Genomic DNA, 16,597 nt, shown 5'->3' on the forward strand with positions numbered 1-16,597 from the left:
ATCAAAGTATACCAGCACATGTACATCCCTTGACCACTACTCAACATGGTTGTGTATTATCTACCACTGTTATTGGATGAAGGCTCCAGGATGTGTGTTATCTTCTACCACTGGTTTTCGAGACGAGGTTTTGGAGTGGAGACTCCCTGTGTGTACTCTACCAGTTAATGTAAACAATCACCATTCGAATTGGAGTATATCACTTAGCTTCATGGGTAGTTTTAAGTTTTTGAATAGGTTATATTGGGACAACCACAATCTACCTGAAAGATGGTTGTGTTCATGCATCACCTGAAATGAAACGTCTTTGTTTCTTACCATTATGCATCAACACTTATTGATAGACCTTAATTTCCTCTTTCAAATAATCCAGTGCTGACAACAGTCCAACAGTCGATTGTTTTGTTACTTTCAGGTTTGACCACATCAGAAAATGGACGACATAAACCTTCACTACCGCTTCCTGAACTGGAGGCGGCGGATTCGGGAGATTCGAGAAGTCCGAGCCGTGCGGTACCGGGAGCGGTTCAAGAAGATCCAGAGGAACGGTGACGTGCTGCGGTAAACATGACAAACACTCACCTGGTAGAACCACATTCTGCCGCTGAATGAGCTGTAAAGACTGACTGGTCTTGGCAGCTGTATTTATAGAGAACGCTTCATGCACAAGGCAGTCAATAGGCTTCACATCAAAACATGTCTTACAATGCAATAAAACAGGCTTTCATAGAGGGCATAAAACACATTTAACCACTGGATTTCAAAGAAACAATGAAAGACGCATGAAAACATGATTTAAAAGAATACATGAAAGACATTTGAATAAAATATAAGGTAAAATCGATAATAGTTTAGAAGAAAGCTAGTTTTTAAACCTTGATTTGAATGTAGTCAGGGTTGGAGCAGGTCTCAGATTTGAAAGTCTAGTTCACTTGATCAACTATTCTATGAATTATAAAAAAGCACTAAACTCAATACTTCTTGTCCCTTTCTGAAATTACCTGAAGATATCATGGGAACTCGGATGAGGTGGGCTGTTACGTCGCCCCCCGCCCAGTGTCTAAAGGAAACTGCTATTTTGAGGTAAGAGTTTAACAGTCACTATCCATCTTCAGGGCTTCATTACTTCAAATGAAATCCCAGCCATTAAAACATGACGTAATCAGCTTGTATTGCTCTGTAGGTGTTGCATCTTATCTACGATTCTATCAAGTGGTTTCATAACTCTTCCATCCCATTAGAGAACACCGCTTGACTGTTGGTCATCACGACGTTTAGTGACAGCTCACTTATCAACCAGACAGGTATAAGGTCACATCTGGGAGGGAGCTACGTCAGGCCACACTTTCCAGCGCTCCAACGGCCATAACATATCGCCACAACAGAGAGACGTATTTCCTTTAAATACATATATACACACACACACACACACACACACACACACACACACACACACACACACACACACACACACACACACACACACACACACACACACACACACACACACACACACACACACACATTCCCAGTGGATGGGGGGTGAGGTCATGGGAAAGCAGTATTGTTCCTGCTCTCCTCGCCCGATTAGGCCAATGTTGTGATTGTAATGCGTCTGCGATGATGGCTCCCCCGGGACGGGTCCTTAAAACCACGGAGTGTGTGTGCACTCAACGCTCGAGACCCGTCTGTGGCTGTCAGGCCTCATGGCTCCGGCGTCCGGGTGATGACGTTAGTTCATGGAAGGGTAAATTGATATTTTTTGTTTTAACAAGACCAAGTGGAGCAAAGTGAACCGTGTAGGGCCCACCCCCTCTTGGGGCCCGACTCGCTCCAGATAACTCCCCATCAAGAGGACTGGAAGTACTGGGAACACTGGGCCGCTGCTGGGGGGGAGGGGCGAGACGCACGCCACAGACTTCCTGCTTTGCCAGGGTTACCAGGGCTGTTCGTTCAAAACCTGCTATTCCAGATTTTTTATCATCACATTTGGTTTGTTCTTGATGAAATATGAAGTACTATGACAACCGTGGGTGTATCATTACAAGGCTGACGATACATGAAAACAGGGGTGAGGACGTTTTAGCCTTCATTCTCCTTGGTAACCACGCTCCGAACGAATGCGCTCAACTCTAAAGTTAAGATGTTTTGAAAGGTTGCTAGTTCGATCCCCGGCTCCTCCTAGCGTCGAGGTTTCCCTGTGCAAGCCGCCTCATCCTAACTGCTCTCCCGATGAGCTGGGTGTCGCTTTGTCGTTGTTGAACGTGTGTGTGAACCGTTCTAAGTTACTTTGGAGAAAAGCGTCCGACAAACGTAATGTAAAGCCAGTGTGAATGGGGTGTTGAAGGTTGGATGTTCCCGCATGTGTGCAGGTGACCATCATCGACACGGGGGTGAGGGGGATGATCGCCGTGGGCCTGGTGCCCCAGAACTACAAGCTGGATCATCAGCCCGGCTGGCTGCCCCAGTCGGTGGCCTACCACGCCGACGACGGCAAGTAGGTGTTCGCACAACAATACACGTAGCACTACACACACACTGATGTACACACACACTGATGTACACACACACTGATGTACACACACACTGATGTGACCACACACTGATGTGACCACACACTGATGTGACCAGTGACCACACACTGATGTACACAACACTGATGTACACAACACGAACGTACACGTTAGAGATAGACCGATATGTTTTTTTCAGGGCCGATACCGATTATTAGTAGTCAAGGGGGCCGATAACCGATATTTGTAGCCGATATTAATTTACAGAAAAGGGGAAAATATTGGCGTCAAAATTTTCCACACACACACACACACACACACACACACACACACACACACACACACACTAACTATTCTCTAGCCATCCCCTCATCGTGCTTCCCTGTAATAAAACTAACTGAATTTTACTCTCTCTCACACACACACACACACACTTCTTACTTTTATCACTGACTATTTCCCTATCAATATTATCAGCAACCTTGTTTCAAGTGATTAAACCGTTTAAAAACACTAAATACCCTAAAGCATCTTCACTTTAATAATCAGTGTTTATAGGGGAACAGACAGCTGCTGCTAACGTATTGGGCCTCACCGTAACGTTAGTAGTCGTGAGTTGTAGAGTTTTTCTACAGTCTGCTGAGCGTCTAGAGCCAGAGAAGGAGAAAGCTGACCGCTGGGCTAACGTTACGCTAAAAGCTAGCGAGCGAGCAGAGCTGCCGCTTATGTTTCGATAACGTTAATGGGGTCACAGTAATGTTACTAGTAGTTGTGAGTTGTATAGGACTGGGATGTTTATTACAATTTCGCGAGAGTCTGCTGCCTTAACTTACCTCGAAACCAAACCAGACAAAACCTTTTCTCCTCTCCGCCGTGTGTGTGAGCACTGTGCATGCACAGCTTTCACTGCTGATTGGTTGTTACCCGTCGTGGCTCTGCGTGTAACCAGAGCGTGTAACCAATCAGATGGTGCTGTGGGTGGGACAAGGCCGGAGACAGCGTAGTGACAGCAGACAGAGAGGCGCGGCTGCATCAGAGCCAAAATAACCCTGTTTTGAATTGATCTCTTATCGGCCGTCGGATAAAAAAAAAAGGCTGATGCCGATATACGGCAAAATGCTGAATATCGGCGCCGATAATCGGCCCGGCCGATAATCGGTCAATCCCTAGTACACGTACACAACACTGATGAACACACACTGATGAACACACACTGATGTACACAACACTGATGTACACACACTGATGTACAGACTGATGTACACACACTGATGTACACACACTGATGTACACACACTGATGTGCACACACTGTCTTATGTTCAGTGATGTATGAGTTGATGTCCTAGGGTTGTTGCTTCAATGCTAATTGTATGCATCTGAGCTTTGAATTTGTTCAATAATAGCCCTGTCATCCCCTTTGGTATGGGATGGACTTTGTGCTGCATCATGATGCTGGCCTGCAGACATCCCTATCTCACTGAACCAAAGTCCAGTCCCTATGGACTTTTATCTCAGACACTTGGTTACTCTGGGGTGCGTCAGAGTCTTAAGGAACAGAGGGGCTTAGCCGTCCTTCCCAAAGGTTGGGAATCGAACACACAACCTTTGGGCTGAACACCCTAGCCCCCGCCGGCCATCCTCACCGTCCCTGTTCCGTCCGCAGGCTCTACAACGGTAACACGGTAGGTCAGCAGTTTGGACCCAAGTGTAACCGTGGCGACAGGATTGGCTGTGGAATCTTCATTGATCCTCTCAGCGATGGAAAGATTACAGTGTTCTTCACCAAGAACGGCAAGGAGGTAGTGTGTGTGTGTGTGTGTGTGTGTGTGTGTGTGTGTGTGTGTGTGTGTGTGTGTGTGTGTGTGTGTGTGTGTGTGTGTGTGTGTGTGTGTGTGTGTGTGTGTGTGTGTGTGGTATTGGATGTATGTATATAGGTGTGTGTTATTGGATGTACGTGAAGAAATACGTGTGTGTTTGTGGGAGATGTAAATATGTGTAGACATAACTGTGTGTGTGTAACTGGATGCATGTGGAAAAAAATGGATATAGTGTGTATGCGTGTGTGTGTGCGTGGACAGCCTCTGCAGCCTCCTCTGTGTGTCCAGGTAGGTAAGGTGGAGGTGGGCCGCCCCCCCGAGGGGCTCTACCCCGCCCTGGGGATGCACTCGCTGGGGGAGGAGGTGCAGCTGGACCTGCACGCCGAGTGGCGGAGGGAGGACGAGGACGGCATGATGATCGTGGACAGCCACGAGGACGACTGGGGCCGCCTGCACGACGTCACGGCCACCGGCACGGTGAGTCCCGGGGGACGGTAACCGGCACGGTGTGTGTTGTCACGGTGATCCGTGGAGGTGAATGTGTCGTCACGGTAACCGACACGGCAAATGTCCCGGCGCGCCGCGCCGTCTCGCTAACCGGCCCATTTAATGTGTCGTCGCGGTGACCGGCACAGTGACGTCACGGTAACCGGCTCGGTGAATGTGTCGTCACGGTAACCGGCACGGTGCCCATCAAGCAGCAGTGGAGTGTTTTTGAGACTGTAGGGCTTTTGGAACATGACTGTGGAAACACCAGAGCCGGGGTGACACTGCAGGTCCTCATGTGAGCTCGAATTCCATAAGAGTTCAACTAGACGCCGTGATGCATCGCCATGTTCCTACAGTAGCCCAGAACGGAAAAACAGCTGTAGGGTATTCCTATTGTTGTAATCTGCTTCCTCGCCACTAGATGCCACTCAATCCTTCATACTGCCCCTTTAATAAATCATGTTTGCGAAGCTTCTACTACATGTAAGCATAAAGAGTAAGTATCGTATGTATAGGACCATATATTCATCACATTCAGCCCATACTTCAAGTCTGGGATCAATAAAGTAGAACCTTATCTTAAAGAGTAACGTTTGGAAACGTTGAAAACAACAAAAGAGCAAACGACACGCTTTCTAAAATCAAAGAACCAACAATGTAGACGGTAGCAAACGAAAACGGTTTGGTCAAAGTGGGTTTTCTCTTAACATGGGCTGACCTGACCTGACATGAGGAGAGGTAATTGGGCTCAATACGTCGGTGCTGCTGACAGGCGGTGAGTCAGACGGAGCACGGAGAGGTGAGACACAGGAAGGCTCCTCGTGTCAGGAGGATTGGGGCTGGGCTGCAGCTGGATGCCCTGCAGCCTCTGATCTCCCAACCCCCTCACCTCTAATTAGCCCCTGTACCTTTAAGGCCTGCTGGGCCTTTAATTAACCGGATCAAGGTCACCTCGCTCGTCTTTGTTCACAGGGTTTGCCGAGTTTTCCGTTTTCTTTGTTTTTCTTTTTCCCCCTGACGACGAAGACCGAGGAAGCTAGTAGTGACCTTCAGGCCTTTAGGAGACTTTGATACTGCGAGATCTCATACCGCTACTCAAAGTAAAACTTATAACCTTTATAGTATAACTTGAAAGGTTAATGAACATGATGATTAAATACACACTATAAAACAGTGTTTTGTGTTATTATAATCCTCTTTATGGCCAGATATCTGACTAAACAGCCCACCTCAGTCTGCCTGGCTAATACTAACTTTAATAGCGGACGAGGGAACTGAGAGGGAATCCATTGTTCAGAGATGCGTCCTCCGTGATGAACGAACCATGCGAATGAGCCGGTGCTCGATCCGATCCAGGCGTCTAGCTCCGCAGCGAATCTCCTGGGGACACCATGTGGCTCAGGAGGTAGAGCGGGTTGGCTGGTAACCGAAAGGTTGCTAGATCGAACTAGCAACACTCTCTGCCCCCCCGAGCACGGTCGGTCACTCTGCTGGGACCTGTGCGCGTTGGGGATCAAACTAGCGACCTTGTGTCGATGAGTGTAAAGACAGTGCAAGACAGCTAACCCTCACTACTGTCGCCTAGATAGAACTAGGTTGAACAAGCGGATGGTTCCTAGTTCAATCCCTGAACTAGCACCCTTCCGGAGACTCGCCGACCCGCTCCTCATGCCTGAGTCCCTGGGTGCCTGAGTCACTTCTACACACTTCCGAGCGTCGAGGTGTCCCTGAGCAAGACGCCTCACCCTCACTGCTCACGACGAGCTGGCTGTCTCCTCCCATGGCTGACCCCGCCGTCAGTGTGTGAATGTGCATGAATGGGTGAATGTCAGGCAGTAGGGCTGTTCGATTATGGAAAAAATCATAATATCGATATTTTGGTCAATATTGATATCACGATATCACACTATTATTTTTTTTGAGTTTGAAAACATGATGTATTTATTCAGCATTTCTCTCTCCAAAAAACTTTGTTATTGAGAGCCGCGAAACTTCGCCTTAAAAAAATACACGAAATGGTCCAAAAGAAAATGTTCAAATCTAAATGAATGTACAGATATGTATCCAGCTGTTCTACTTTCTATAAAACATTTAAAAGAAAATCAAAAACTCGATTCTGTTAATTTTGTGATCGTTTGATGCTAAAATCGAAATCGAGATCGAAATTCGTTGAATCGCCCATAGCCCCATTAGGCAGTATTGTGCAGAGCTTTGAGCGGCCACTGGTCAGAGTACCGCTGTATAAACCCATCCCATTGACCTGTGTGTGGGTGTCCCTGCTCCCCCAGCTGCTGGAGTACCGGGGCAAGGGGAAGAGCATGGTGGACGTGGGTCTGGCCCAGGCCCGCTGGCCCCTGGACACGCAGGCCCACTACTACGAGCTGGAGATCATGAGCGGCGGGGAGAAGTGCTACATCGCCCTGGGGCTGGCGCGCAGGGTAAGAGTCTCCAACCCCCCCCCCCCCCCCCCCACGCAGAACACGCTCGCTCTGCCGGGAGCCGCCGCTGCCGCCGCCGCCGCATTGTGTACTTAGCTCGGGGTGATCTGTCCGTCATGTGGGGAGAGTTCCCTGCCGTGGATGGGCCCCCCCCATCTCCTCCTCCTCCTCCTCCTCCTCCTCCACCTTCCTCCTCCCTCCTCCTCCTCCTCACTCTTTCCACTGGAGTGATGGATGACCGGGCGGGAGGAACGATCAGAGCATAAATATTCTCTCATTCTGCCCGTGGTTTGGTTTTCCACAGTGGGTGTGCGTGCTCTTGTTTTTGCGGCGTTCAGGATTGATGGCACAATGCGATGCAGATGGTCAAGTGTCGGGTTCTCACAGAGAGACGAGGAGCGGATCTGTGATGGCGTTCGATTGGCGAGGGATTTGTTTGCCGTTTTGATGTGTTGTGGGGTGCGGCCACCGTCACTAGGCTCAGTGCACCTAGCATGGCTACTGCCAGACCAAGCTCATTCGTAGATTTCACGCCGGTCTGGGGAAGCTGCCGTCAGTTTCTCCAGCAGAGGCGTGATCAACGGGCCTAGTTCAAATGACTGTACGCGATTGGCTGCTTGCCGTCGCTTCCCCGTCGTTTTGTTAAACCAGCCAATGGCGCGCCAGGGGGAAAAGCCAGCTTGGGGATTGGCTCCCGCAAAAACTTATCGAAATTAGAAAGAAATGTAGTGCTCTTCTCCAGACACTTCCGCAGGGCGAACTCAAATCGCCGGCAGAATGGGCGGGGCTACCCAATATGCCGTACCCCTGCTCCCCTTCTCTGTACCCCTTCCCCGTACCCCTGCTCCTCACATCGCATTAAGGGGCTCCCGGCCCTCGCTCCATCCGGCGGGTTCCTCTCCCCTGATGCGGTGGATCCTAATCGGGGACGGCGCACAGGCTCCATGTTGAGGCCGTTCTCAGAGAAACGACCGTAGGAATGTTTACACAACAGAGGCGCAATCATTGACCCCGTACCTTTTGAACCAGCACATCCTGTCCTAATGGTGGTTTAATGGCCCCTGATTGGCTGCCTTCATTAAGTCATTCCAATGAGGACTTAATGTGGAGGGGAAGACTTATGGGCGGCCAGCCGGGGGAGCCTCCGTCCCCTCCATCACCTGATGGTGCTGTGACTCAGTGGTACAGCCTCCATCACCTGACGGCCCTGTGACTCAGTGGTGGAGCCTCCATCACCCGATGGTGCTCTGGTAACTAACTGCTGGAGCCTCCGTCACCTGATGGTGCAGTGGTTACCCAGCGGTGTAGCCCCCATCACCTCCGTCACCTGATGCTACCGTGACTCAGTGGTGTAGCAAAACACCTCCGCTCCTTCGGGGCGTGGCTCCCCCCCCCCCCCCGGGGGCTGCTGACGGAGGTATCGATGCCTCACTCCGCACCCCCGCTTCTCCAGCTCCGCACGCCGGCGCTGCCCGTACGCCTCTCCCCCCAGGGGGGACTCGACTTTCAGCCGCTCGGGGAAACCTCTCCCGTCTGCGGTCTTGGCGCAGTATCCATTCCTGTGGTCTGGTTTCGAACCTGTCCCGGGATCTGACGTTGATGCCCCCGCTGTCCTCCCAGAGCTTTTGTTATGCCGGAGCTCTCACGCAGAGAGGGGGAAAAACAAACGGCGCCTGTTGCCCCTGGTTGCAAACATTGAGACGGGCGTGTGGTTCCGGCAACAAGAGATGACTCTGACGCTGGGGGAGCGTGTTGTTGTGCGTTCCTCTGCTGCCCTGAACAGAGGCTGGCCGCTCCCTTCATCTAAATTTACACTAAGGGCGTTTAGCAGACGCCTGTATCCAAAGAGACTTACGCTAAGTACATTAGTCAGAAGAAAGAGAAATATCAATATATCTCTGTCGGTACAGGAGGGATGTTCATAGAACCAAGTGCCAAGCACTAACAATCACTAGTTTAACCCATTCCCCGTATGCAACAATGATAGCTAGGATAAGATGCTACACAATGCTAAGTACTATTTTTAAGGGTCAGCACGTACAAACCACAATAAGTGCGTACATTAAGGGTCAGAACGTACAACATACAATAAGTGCGTAAGAGGGGGGTGGGGGGTAAGGGGGGCTGGCTATGCAGAGTCTAGGTGAACTCTGAACAAGTGAGTCTTGAGTCTTTTGCTGAAGCCAGTGAGGGACTCCTCCTGACGTCGGCAGGGAGCTCGTTCCAACAATGCGGTGCCGAAACAGAGGAGAGTTGTTACTTTGAAGATCGACCTTTGCTTGCTCTTTACGATGGCCGTTCCAGGCGTCCAGCTGAGGTAATTGACAGTTCAGCTACACGCTGATCTCTGGGTCCTGGTCTCGGGGAGGTGTCAGAGCTCAGCCTCACCACTCTAACCCCCCTGAGGCCGATGGCAGAACACTACTGTCTGATAAAGGGCTCTGCTATGGTGCGTGGCTATTTGGTTTATTTCATACACTGGTTTATTAAGTTGGTTGATTCTTCTGTAATGGCTGCAGTAATGGTTTGTGATTAGTGAGGAGTTGGTCTTTAGAGATGTAGGGTAGGGTTGGGCGATCGTCTGCAAAGCTTCCATCTTCCGTTGACGCCAGAGCGTGAGGACGTTCAGGCACACACACATGCGCAATAGCTCTGCCACATAGCCGCGTTTACACCGGACACTTCTGATCCGATTAGAAGTGGAACTAACAGCTCAGTCGGAATAAAAAATTATCATATATACGCCTCAATCGGAATACAATTCTCTGATCGGAATAGAATTCCATGCAGAATAGAAGAGGTGGTGTAGTCTGCTATAATCGACATGGATACACGTATCATTTTCTTTCAGAAAATCGCCCTTTCATCGGTAACTTGAGACGATCGACGATGGAATCCATCTATCGTCGACATCGGCCCATCCCTAATGTAGGGTTTAGTTAGTACAGTGATGGTTTGTGATAAGTGATGGGTTTGGTCTTTAGAGATGTCGAGTTTGGTTAGTAAAGTAATGGTTTGTGATTATTGATGGGTTTGGTCTTTAGAGATGTCGAGTTTGGTTAGTAAAGTAATGGTTTGTGATTAGTGATGGGTTGGTCTGAAGAGATGTAAGGTCTAGTAAGTACAGTAGCAGTTTGTGATTAGAGATGAGTTTGGTCTAGTTCTACAGTAATGGTCTGGGATTAGTGATGAGTTCAGGCTTGTTTAGGTCATTATATTTTCCAACTCCTACCCTCTTAAAGGTGCTGATTCAGGCACTAGAAGGTTCAGTAGGATAGGGCAAGAGATCTCTGAAGGTGATCTAATACCACTCAGGTGTGTTACTGCCCCTGCAGGTGAGATAGGGCATTTCCCTTTCACCAAAAATGACCCCGCTTTAGGGGGAGCACATAATTGCTCTCGACTGTTAATTGGTCTATTAAATACTATATTTGTCTGTGTGTTGACAGGACTACCCTAAGAACAGACACCCTGGGTGGAGCAGAGGATCTATCGCATACCACGCTGGTGGGTGGAGGAACACACACACACACACACACACACACACACACACACACACACACACACACACACACACACACACACACACACACACACACACACACACACACACACACACACACACACACACACACACACACACACCCTACTGCATACAGATAATATTGCTACTGACAGTCAAGTCTTGAATCTGTTGAAGCGATGCATCAGTGCAGCCCAGTGAAGGGAACAGGTTTTGAAATCATCATTTCTACTTGTGTCCGACGGACACATTTATTTTCTTTGAAAATAGAAGTTGACACGTTAACAAATTAATATTCAAGTGAGCCGAAATATGAAGTAAGATAGATGCAATAGGCAGCTTTTTCCCTCATGTTCAGAAGGCAGTGAAGGCCGTAGACTAACGACTGACTTCTCCTCTGCAGACGACGGCAAGATGTTCCACGGCAGTGGGGTGGGGGACCCCTTCGGACCCCGCTGCAACCAGGGGGACCTCATGGGCTGTGGCATCATGTTCCCCAGGGACTACAACCAGGAAACAGGCGGTCAGTACAACCAGGAAACAGGCGGTCAGTCTCTCATATACAACCAGGAACCAGGCGGTCAGTCTCTCATATACAACCAGGAACCAGGCGGTCAGTCTCTCATATACAACCAGGAACCAGGCGGTCCGTACAACCAGGGAACAGGCGGTCAGTCTCTCATATACAACCAGGAACCAGGCGGTCAGTCTCTCATATACAACCGGGCACCAGGCGGTCAGTACAACCAGGGAACAGGCGGTCAGTCTCTCATATAGAAATAGGAACCAGGCAGTCAGTACAACCGGGAAACAGGCGGTCAGTCTCTCATATACAACCAGGAAACAGGCGGTCAGTACAACCAGGAAACAGGCGGTCAGTACAGCCAGGAACCAGGTGGTCAGTCTCTAGTGTAGTGGCATCATGTTCCAACGGGACTACATCCAGGAAACAGCCCGTCAGTACAACCAGGAAACAGGCGGTCAGTCTCTCATATACAACCAGGCACCAGGCGGTCAGTACAACCAGGAACCAGGCGGTCAGTCTCTCATATACAACCAAGCACCAGGCGGTCGGTACAACCAGGAACCAGGCGGTCAGTCTCTCATATACAACCAGGAACCAGGCGGTCAGTCTCTTATATACAACCAGGAACCAGGCGGTCAGTACAACCAGGAAACAGTCGGTCAGTCTCTGATATACAACCGGGCACCAGGCGGTCAGTACAACCAGGAACCAGGTGGTCAGTCTCTGATACAACCAGGAACCAGGCAGTCAGTACAACCGGGAAACAGGCGGTCAGTCTCTCATATACAACCATGAAACAGGCGGTCAGTACAACCAGGAACCAGGCGGTCAGTCTCTAGGTTAGTGGCATCATGTTCCAACGGGAATACAACCAGGAAACAGGCGGTCAGTCTCTCGTGTTATAGGATAATGTTCTCCAGGGATTATAACCAAGCACCAGGCGGTCGGTACAACCAGGAACCAGGCGGTCAGTCTCTCATATACAACCAGGAACCAGGCGGTCAGTCTCTTATATACAACCAGGAACCAGGCGGTCAGTACAACCAGGAAACAGTCGGTCAGTCTCTGATATACAACCGGGCACCAGGCGGTCAGTACAACCAGGAACCAGGTGGTCAGTCTCTGATACAACCAGGAACCAGGCAGTCAGTACAACCGGGAAACAGGCGGTCAGTCTCTCATATACAACCAGGAAACAGGCGGTCAGTACAACCAGGAAACAGGCGGTCAGTGCAGCCAGGAACCAGGTGGTCAGTCTCTAGTGTAGTGGCATCATGTTCCAACGGGACTACATCCAGGAAACAGCCCGTCAGTACAACCAGGAAACAGGCGGTCAGTCTCTCATATACAACCAGGCACCAGGCGGTCAGTACAACCAGGAACCAGGCGGTCAGTCTCTCATATACAACCAAGCACCAGGCGGTCGGTACAACCAGGAACCAGGCGGTCAGTCTCTCATATACAACCAGGAACCAGGCGGTCAGTCTCTTATATACAACCAGGAACCAGGCGGTCAGTACAACCAGGAAACAGTCGGTCAGTCTCTGATATACAACCGGGCACCAGGCGGTCAGTACAACCAGGAACCAGGTGGTCAGTCTCTGATACAACCAGGAACCAGGCAGTCAGTACAACCGGGAAACAGGCGGTCAGTCTCTCATATACAACCATGAAACAGGCGGTCAGTACAACCAGGAACCAGGCGGTCAGTCTCTAGGTTAGTGGCATCATGTTCCAACGGGAATACAACCAGGAAACAGGCGGTCAGTCTCTCGTGTTATAGGATAATGTTCTCCAGGGATTATAACCAGGAACCAGGCGGTCAGCCTCATACTGTTGATCAGTAAATGTTGAAAGGTAAAGGTTGTCCGAGTGTCTCCCCTGGTGTCGGACCCCCTCTGAGTGTCTCCCTGTCCCCCCCTTCCTCCTCCTCACAGACGACTCTGAGGACTGGGAGCCGGACACCCAGCCCAAGGACAGCCAGGTGCAGAACGACCTGTACGCCAACAACGAGGAGGACGAGGAGGAGGGGGACGAGGAGGGGGAGGGGGGCCAGAAGGTCACGGTGAGAAGGGACCGGGAGTGTGTGTGTGTGTGTGTGTGTGTGTGTGTGTGTGTGTGTGTGTGTGTGTGTGTGTGTGTGTGTGTGTGTGTGTGTGTGTGTGTGTCTCACTGCTCTCTGCTGCCCCCTTGTGTCCGATCAGGTGTTCTTCACGCGGAACGGGAAGCTGGTGGGCCGCAGGGAGGTGGTGCTGCCACCAGGGGGCTTCTACCCCACGGTGGGCATGATGAGCACGGGGGAGAAGGTCCGCGTGGAGCTGCACCCCCTCAGCGGCTGACCCCCAGGGACCCACCCGGGCCCCCCCCTCAGCGGCTGACCCCCAGGGACCCACCCGGGCCCCCCCCCCTCAGCGGCTGACCCCCAGGGACCCACCCGGGCCCCCCCCCCCCTCAGCGGCTGACCGGCGAGCCCCCAGGGACCATACCTGGGCCCCCCCCCCCCTCAGTGGCTGACTAGGGGACCCCCAGGGCCGTCCCTGGGCCTCAGCACTCCTCCAGGATCCTGCAGCCCCCTGGACCGGGGTCCGGTGGACCCTAGACCAGCCGGACCCCCAAGCTGAGCTCCACGGAGGACCACCGTGCGTTCACTGCCAAGGTTTCTATCTTCTGTCCCCACTGGGTCCTGGTCGACCAACACTAGCCGGGCCTGGAGCTCAGCGTCCACCTCCAACCAATCCCCTCTGTGTGAACAATCAGCAGGCTAACGAGCTCTGCTGTGATTGGCTGGTTCTGGGGTCTGTCAGTGTGGGAGTGTGGTAGCCAGATGTTAAGAGAACTGATCTCGGGTCAGCCCTGAGGGGGAAAGGGCTGCCCTGCATCAGAGGGGGGTCTCTATAGTTTACAAAGATCATAACACGACACATGAATGCTGTTCCATAACATATCTCCATGTTTTAAATGTTGCTTGACCGCTAACTCCAAAATAGTTTACCGAAGGCGACAGAGAAAGGGGAGACACCACTTATTTTTATATTTGGCTCTAAGAGTTGAACAAAAGTAGACCATAAGAACCATTTTAGACCTTACGCCACCCTCATCCTATTGAATAAAGAGATTTGATATTTTAAACATTATACAGTATGTTCAAGGGTTTCTGTTTAACTGTCTCCTGCTGCTGGTGACGGGCATGAACAGGTGAAGCTCCCTGCTGGGATGGAGTCTGCAGTCCGCAGTAACTCAGTGCTGAGGACAGAGTGGGCAACATGCTGGCAGTGTTGTAGAGAGGAGCGCGCTGAATGACAATCAGTCTGCTGTTTTATTTATATCACTTGAACAACAGCTAGAGCGCCATCGGGAAATGTTGGTTGCGTAACTAGATTCTAGCAAACCTGAACACGGCGACATTAGACTAGTGATTCTGCTTGTTAGGGTTTATGCTTGTTGTTTGGTGTGAATTCACAGACCGGAAGTCTGTCCTGAAACCACTAGGCTCTGCAGCCTGACGCCGTCCAGACACTCTTCCGGTAGTCTGAAGAACATTACAGGTTAAAGACCGATATGCATAATAGCTTGTACTTCAGAATCGTCTAAGCTGTGCCAGAGTACCCAATATAAATTATCAAACCAAAACTGCTACTTTATATATTAATTACTATTATACTATTAATATAATATAATTAACAATTTCCAAATGTGCCGGGTATATTTTGTATCTGTTAATGATGATATGCCCCAGACCTCATGATAAGTACCCCTGATGAATACCCTTAAACCATCTAGCCCTATGGTCAAACCCAGTATCATTGAACCCATTCATCCCTAGGGCCAAACAGAACCATTACACCCATATACTCCTCTGGTCAAACCCAGACCTATTAAACCCATCTAGCCCTCTGGTCAAACAGAGTGTCCTCCAGGCTGACTCCCCATCAGACACCAGGCAGGGACTGGACTGAATCCCAAAGGTTGTTTTAAAATGGCCACTTAAGCACTCCCAATGAGCTCTGAAAAGTATGTCTGCTTTTCACCTCACCGAGACCCCATACTCCATCCTAAAGTGACCATGGTGCTACAGCACCCTTATGACCAACAAAACAACCACCACATGGACTGCGTGGTGAATTCAGGCTTAAAGAGGACCATCATTTACTGGAAGCTGAAAGGCTATGGGTTCGATCCCCGGTGTCCCAGCCTGCCTGCTCCTCCATGACCTTTATCTGAATGTCCTGGAGGTCACTAAGCATCGGAAGAATACAAATCGGGAGAGGAATCGGTCATAAAGTGTCTGCTAAATACAAATCGAATGAGGAATTAAAGTGAAATCGAAATGAGCCTTACCGCAGGAAAGGAGGAACCGTCAGAATATTAGTTATTAATGAAGCCGAAGGAATATTTGGCTGTTAAAAAAAAAAAAAGGCTTTTCCAAGCAAGTGATGCAATATGCTTTACATAGTCAGCACTTTAAAATGCAGAACCTTAACGTTTGGACTTCTATAGAGCTGAATATTAATGGGCCAATATAAAGCTTGTTTATTTAGGAAAAACAACACTTATGTCCGTGTTCAGACACGTCAGTGATGCGGTTTGAATACTTCTTTGTCTTCTCATTGTTCCAGTGTGTGCATGTATCTTTTCTATTTAATAGACTGATAATGTTCTATTTTGAGTACTAAAACGGACGATGTACATAACGCAAAGTCCGTTCTGTCTCCTGGGGTTGAATCTCGGATCAATCCTGGTTCTTCAGTCGGAGACTAAAGCGTTCACTGTTTTAATGCCAAATCATTTTTTAATGTTTGTTCATATGTTTAAGTGGCAAAAAATCAAAATACAACCAAAAAATGCCTGAAATAGTGTTTGAGAACTTGAGGCACAGCCAATTGCTGCTGGATCCAATCCCAAATGTATAAGTGTGTCTTGATTGAGCACAATGCCTAATCCCTCCTTACTCCTGATCGGCACGCATACACCAATTCACTGTAAGCTGTGTGAATGAGTGTCTCAATGACTCGATTAAAGGTAAAGGGCTGTAGACTATTATTTCCTTGATGTTTATTGTGTGTCGTCTTTGTGACTTTACTTTACTAATCAAGGATGATGATGTTTAAATGATAACGCTCACAAACCCTCCAACACCATACACATCCTCAACCTCTGCATTTAACCAATGATCTCTAGAAAGACAACTTCATCCCCAACAACCTTGGGATGAAATAATTCTAAACTCTTACAAAAAGTACATTTAGTTTGAAATCTATCTCTGGTTGGCGGTAAGCTCCCGAGCTGAAC

General features: G+C 49.6%; 1 protein-coding gene across 3 annotated transcripts in view; it reads left to right on the forward strand.

Annotated features, from left to right (window-relative positions):
* LOC115557637 (SPRY domain-containing protein 3) overlaps positions 1–16,348 on the forward strand; it is a 16,896-nt gene extending 548 nt beyond the window's left edge. For all 3 annotated transcript variants that reach the window (XM_030375606.1, XM_030375607.1, XM_030375609.1), the window contains exons 2-11: positions 416–561; positions 1,008–1,083; positions 2,373–2,497; positions 4,179–4,314; positions 4,621–4,809; positions 7,110–7,259; positions 10,709–10,766; positions 11,186–11,305; positions 13,246–13,373; positions 13,513–16,348. In XM_030375606.1, the coding sequence (XP_030231466.1) occupies positions 434–561; positions 1,008–1,083; positions 2,373–2,497; positions 4,179–4,314; positions 4,621–4,809; positions 7,110–7,259; positions 10,709–10,766; positions 11,186–11,305; positions 13,246–13,373; positions 13,513–13,647 (1,245 nt within the window). In that variant the 5' untranslated portion in view covers positions 416–433 and the 3' untranslated portion in view covers positions 13,648–16,348. The remainder of the gene's footprint in view (positions 1–415; positions 562–1,007; positions 1,084–2,372; positions 2,498–4,178; positions 4,315–4,620; positions 4,810–7,109; positions 7,260–10,708; positions 10,767–11,185; positions 11,306–13,245; positions 13,374–13,512) is intronic.
* The last annotated feature ends 249 nt before the right edge of the window (positions 16,349–16,597 follow it).

The sequence above is a fragment of the Gadus morhua genome, chromosome 13 (assembly GCF_902167405.1).
Source record: "Gadus morhua chromosome 13, gadMor3.0, whole genome shotgun sequence".
NCBI classification, from domain to species: domain Eukaryota; kingdom Metazoa; phylum Chordata; class Actinopteri; order Gadiformes; family Gadidae; genus Gadus; species Gadus morhua.